Source organism: Egretta garzetta, unplaced genomic scaffold (assembly GCF_000687185.1).
Source record: "Egretta garzetta isolate BGI_Z169 unplaced genomic scaffold, ASM68718v1 scaffold152, whole genome shotgun sequence".
NCBI classification, from domain to species: domain Eukaryota; kingdom Metazoa; phylum Chordata; class Aves; order Pelecaniformes; family Ardeidae; genus Egretta; species Egretta garzetta.
The window spans coordinates 1764750-1770836 of NW_009259037.1; the positions used below are offsets into that span (position 1 = coordinate 1764750).

General features: G+C 46.8%; 1 protein-coding gene across 1 annotated transcript in view; it reads right to left on the reverse strand.

Moving 5' to 3' along the window:
* Positions 1-6087, reverse strand: part of DOCK1 (dedicator of cytokinesis 1) — a 316870-nt gene that overhangs the window by 261226 nt on the left and 49557 nt on the right. Inside the window, exon 23 of the mRNA XM_035890418.1 lies at positions 5783-5891. Within this exon, the coding sequence (XP_035746311.1) occupies positions 5783-5891 (109 nt within the window). The remainder of the gene's footprint in view (positions 1-5782; positions 5892-6087) is intronic.

Sequence of the window (6087 nt, forward strand, 5' to 3'; positions counted from 1 at the left end):
TAACTTGTCCTTCACAGAAATATTCTCAATTTTGTTTCCTTAAAGGCTGAAACTGAAGTCAGCTTTGCAAAGCAGCCACATATACAAATTGTCCCCTACCCTAAGAAATTTTTAGTAAACATAATTGTAAAAGAGTTAAAATTCAAAGTCTCTTTCCAGACTCTACAACCTTAAATCCTTGCACAATTCATAGACTTTTCTTTTCCGGAAACTTTTTAAACGTACCCAAAGCCTTGAAACATTTAAATAAAAAGGGGCAATTTAAATGCAAAATATTAAGTAAGCGAAGACCTGAGATAGAGTCAGGAACAGCTCATCAGCTTCCGCGAGGACATAAATATTTGAATAGATAAAGAGTAATTCCTACTAAGAGCTGCAGTCATTCATTCTCCCTTGCACAACGTCAGCTTGAAGGCCACTCTCTTAACAGATATGCTGGGGGGAAAAAAAAATTCAGTACAGCCAACCCAAAGAGGAAAGTTCCAACATTTCAGGCAAACTTTCCAGTGGCAGCTCTGCTTCATGTCGATAAACTATAAAGACAGATTATGATTTTTGCAAGGAGAAATAGAAATATTCAAATGGGTGAATTAAGCATCCGTCTCTTAATGTGAAGCACCTTAATTTTCTGTGTAGGTCTTCTGAACTTCTTATCTCTCCAAACAGACTTATTTTGTACTTAGTTTACCCAATATATGTTATTAAACACAGAAAAAAAACCCCAAAAAATCTGAAACTGCTACAGTCAGATCTGCTGATCTTAACGGCAGAAAACAGGGACCTACCAACCAACCTGATAACTTCACGGGTTTTGAAGAAAACTTCAACAGAGTACCCAACAGCACAAGAACACCCGCTGCATCACACTAATGGTTCATGTAGCCCAGCAGTCACCTCCAACGGCCACAGCAGAAGATGGCATTTCCAGGGCCTGTGGTCCATTCACCTCATACCTATCCCAAGTGTCCTTTAGAGGACACATCCAACCCACCCATTCAGATCTGCCCAAACTCTTTCTGGGCCTGCTGACACTGCCTTCACTTACACCCCCTGTACAGCAAACATTAGAAATGATAAAGGGGGCGTAATGAGGAGAGGGAAGAGTGTCATAGAGGGGAGGCGAGGGCATCATAGAGGGGAGGGCGTCAGAGAAGGGAGGGCGTCAGAGAGTTATAGAATCCTAGGTTTGGAGAGAGTCATAGCGGGGAGAGCGTCATAGAATTCTAGAATCCTAGGGCACGAGGGGATCAAGGCAGCCAGGGAGTCATAGAGAGAAGGGCGTCATAGAGGGGAAGGTGTCATCGAATTCTGGAATCCTAGGTCGGGTGGGCATCATAGAGGGGAGGGCATCTTAGAATTCTAGAATTCTAAGTCGCGAGAGAGTCATGGCGGGGAGGCCGTCACAGAATTCTAGAATCTTAGGTAGTGACAGCGTCACAGCGGGGAGGGCATCATAACAGTAATGGCATCATTGAGTTCTAGAATCCTAGATTTAGAGGACACCACAGAGGGGAGGGCGCCACAGAGGGGAGGGCGTCATCGAATTCTAGAATCCTAGGGTGCGAGGGCGTCTAGAATCATAGGTCAGGAGAGCATCATAGAGGGGAGGGCAACATCGAATTCTAGAATCCTAGGGCACATGGGCGTCACAGAGGGGAGGGTGACGTTGAATTCTGGAATCTTAGGTAGCGAGGGCATCATAGACGGGAGGGCGCCATAGAATTCTAGAATCCTAGGTCAGGAGAGCGTCACCGTGGGGAGGGCCTCATAGAATTTTAGAATCCTGGGTCGGGAGAGCGTCATAGAGAGGAGTGTGTCATAGAGGAAAGGGTGTCATAGAAGGGAGGGCGTCACAGAGGAGGGGGCGTCATCGAATTCTAGAATCTAGAGGTCACGAGGGCGTCATGGCGGGGAAATCGTCATAGAATTCTACAATCCCAGGCCTGGAGGGCGCCATAGAGGGGAGGGCGCCACCGAATTATAGAATCCTAGGTCGGGAGGGCATCACAGAGGGGAGGGCGTCATAGAATTCTAGAATCTTTGGTAGCGAGGGCATATTGGCGGGGAGGGTGTCATAACGGGGATGGCATCATAGAGTTCTAGAATGTAGGGTAGGAGAGCGTCATAGAGGGGAGGGCGTCATCGAATTCTGGAATCCTGGAATCTGAAATCTGGCATCACAGCAGCCAGGCTGTAATACAATTCTAGAATCTTACGTCAGGAGGGTATCATAGAGGGCAGGGCATCATAGAATTCTACAGAATCCTGGGTCAGGAGAGCGTCATAGACAGGAGGTTATCATACAGGGAATGGCGTCATAGAAGGGAGGGCATCACAGCCAGGAGGGCGCCATAGAGTTCTAGAATCCTGGGGAGTGAGGGCGTCACCGCAGGGAGAGCACCATAGAATTCTACAATCCTAGGGCGCGAGCGCGTCACGGTGGACAGGCTGTCATAGAATCCTAGAATCTTGGGTCGGAAGAGTGTCATAGAGGAGAGGGCGTTACTGAGGAGAAGGCATCATCGAATTCTAGAATCTTAGGCCGGGAGGGCATCACAGAGGGGCAGGCATCATAGAATTCTAGAAACTTAGGTAGCAAGGGCGTATTGGTGGGGAGGGTGTCATAACGGGGATGGCATCACAGAGTTCTAGAATGTAGGGTAGGAGAGCGCCATAGAGGGGAGGGCGTCATAGAGCTCTAGAATTCTAGGGTTGGAGAGCATCACAGAGGGGAGGGCGTCACAGTGGTGAGGGCATCATCGAATTCTACAATCCTAGGGCGCAAGGGCGTCACGGCAGACAGGCCGTAATACAATTCTAGAATCCTGGGTCGGGAGGGCGTCACAGAGGAGAGGGCGTCACAGAGGAGAGGGCGTCACAGAGGAGAGGGCGTCACAGAGGAGAGGGCGTCACAGAATTCTAGAATTCTAAAGTCGTGAGAGAGTCATGGCTGGGAGGGCGTCATAGAATTCAAGAATCTTAGGTAGTGACAGCGTCATAGTGGGGAGGGCGTCATAGAATTCTAGAATCCTAGGGCGAGACGGCGTCACCACAGGGAGGGCGTCATAAGGGGGATGGTGTCATAGTGTTCTAGATTCCTAGTTTTGTAGGGCGTCACAGAGGGGAGGGGCATCACAGAATCCTAGAATAACAGGTTGGAAGGGACCTCAAGGATCAGCTGGTTCAACCTGTCTAGGCAAGAGCACAGCCTAGACAAGATGGCCCAGCACCTTGTCCAGCAGCATCTTTTAAGTGTCTAGTGTGGCTGAGTGAACCACATCCCTGGGTAGATTATTCCAACGGTTGTTTTTAAACTGACCTCCTGCTCATGTCAGTGAGTGCTCCCTATTTCTTGTACTGTGGGATTTGGCACAGAAGACTTTAAACAGGCCGCTCCCCGCCCCCCCCCGGATGGTGCACCATTCCCAATCCTGGTTCTCTCTAACCCTGCAACTATTTCCTGAGACACGGAGACCAGAACAGCACCCGGCACGCATGACACAGATGCACCAAGGGTATCCAATAACAAAATGACAGCCCTGCCACGTTCTCACTATCCCTCTGATTGACAGCCAACACCCTGTTGCTTCTTCGCCTGCTGCTGCACATGGAACCAACGACCGTGGAGAGCCATCAGTTATGACTCCAAGGCGTCTTCCCCAAACTGCAACTGCCGGCTTCAGGCAGACCACCAGACAGGGAATAATTTACTCTTCCTGAGACACACGGCCTTACATTTATCTACCCTGAAGCTCACCTTTTAGCCCACTCAGGTTTTTTGAGGTCCTTCTGGTGTTCCTCACCACTAGCATGGTACTTAACTACCAACTCCAGATCAATGATAATGATGCTTAATGAAGTCTGTAACATCACGCCCGCTTTACATGGCTACGGACACACTCCCAGGACTCCCACAGCTTTGTCAGGCAAGATTCATGGAAGCCATCCTCACTCTCTCTCAAACAAATCCCCACACTTATCCACCTATTCAATAATTTTTTTTTTCTTTGTAATGGAACCACACATTTCTAGTTACTGAAAAAACTGTAGTGCTTCAGTGGATATTTGAACATAATAAAAGCCATCTCATGAGCTGCAAAAAGCCAATACTAACAATTATGTATTCTAAGAGCTACGTAATTAGAGTCCAAAGGAGATGAAAGCAATGAGTAACGAATGAAAGGTTGTCAAGGCTTCTGAAAGGCATCCGCAAGCACACTGCTCGGACAACCCCACACTGGCCCATCTGTCAACGCTTCATCTACCAGCATACTTCACATGGAGAAACGCAGACGGTAGATGTGCTCTACCCAAGCTGGCAGAGAACTGACTGTGAATCAACACAGAGACTAGGGCAGACCCTGCTGTAGTGTGATCCCAAGGCATGAACTGTTGCAAAAGAAAAAAGCTCACGTTCATCTGCCTGCCTGAAGCAGGCCTCACAAACGAGTCTTGGGAAAATAAATCTTACATTCAACCCGCGCAATCTGAAAACATCCTATTTGTAAAACACCAGCTAGCACACTCTGAGTCACTGCCTCAAACTTACCAATTTCCATTCAGGATAGCCGCTTTGCCAATGGAATGAAAATACAGCTTTCCTGAAACATGTAATATCCCTATTTTGTTATCAGATGATACGGTCTCAGTCTCTCTGCCTAAAATATTCAAACTCAGCAGCTTTATCCCCACTATCTATTTCTGCTGTGTGCTCAGCATGGTATTACTGGCCTAAGACCTGCACGCACTCAGCTACAAACGACCGGTGCCTTTGACTTTGGAGTTTTCCCGCTGTACTCTTCCCAGCTCCCTTCAAGAGGAACCTCCTGCACTGGCACAGTGCTTTGCCACTCCCTGTCCTTCCCTCCCAGCTGCTGTAAAAAAATTCTTCTAATGCACAACCACTGCACATGCGAGCAGGAGGAGTCGCACTGTCAAACTGTCCCCAAATTCAACCCCAATTCTTAGCCCCTTTCTGATCATCGTCTTTCAACTGCTTCAGCATGGCTATATCAGGAGTTACATCCTTCTGTAAATTCTATTTGGAACCACAAAGACAACTTCAAGGTGTAGCTTATCAAACGCACGTTTATGGCAGTCTCTATACTTTTCCACGGTGAGAGGGATTCGAACAGAACGTGAGACTGGTATTGGCACAAAGACCTCAGACTCCTCTGGATACAAAACTCTACCAGCCCTGTAATTCAATGCTTCTGCTCTGGGATATCAATACCTGCATTCATCTGAGGTCAGAGACCACGTTCCCAATTCCGCGAGCCAGCCATCGCTACCAAAAGGAGCTACCATTTTAAAGGGTCAAAAGAGGAGGGGCGTGGGGTGGTGTTTGCCGTCTGACTCACTATTGATTTTCCATTAAAAACATCTATCAGGTCCTAAGATACTACGCTGAGGTTCCTGAATAGCCCAGGATATAAGTGCATAAGAACACAAGGATCTTTGTTGTCAGCAGCATCCTGAAGATAATGCCTTAAAAATACCTTAACGTTAAGGTTGTACAAGTTAAATAAGCGAAACAAAATTTAACCCCTAACTAAGTTCTCTTTTAAAAATAAAAGCGAGGTATTTGCAGCAATTTAAGTAAACATTCTTGTTCGAAGCACATTCCTTATATAGTCACAAACCCTTCGTTAGAAGCAGTATTAACCACGTTTGAGGCAAAATACGCTTCTGGGGACAAACACAAGCATACGCTTCATCGACCACCTAACTGTGGTCCAGGAGGCAAAAGTAAAGCCAAGATGGAGACCTGTGAAGTACGTACCTTCACTATGACAGTCTGATCGGAGATGCTGCTCATCATCTCGTTGATGGACTTGAAGAGCTGCAGCAGAGACTCCCTGAAGTCTGCTTCCCCTTTGTTTTCATAAAGTCTGAAAAATAATTAGGTTTCATAAGCACAATCTAATTAAATGGAAATGCAGTTTAAAAAAAATCTGTTCAAATTACAGATGATAATTCGTTGCATTACTTTCAAGTTCAAGAGTTTCTACAGGTTTCTTCACTGAACCTAGAGTTTTCTTTCACAAAAAACTAAAGACAAGACAGGCTGACCGAGTTGGGTCAGCA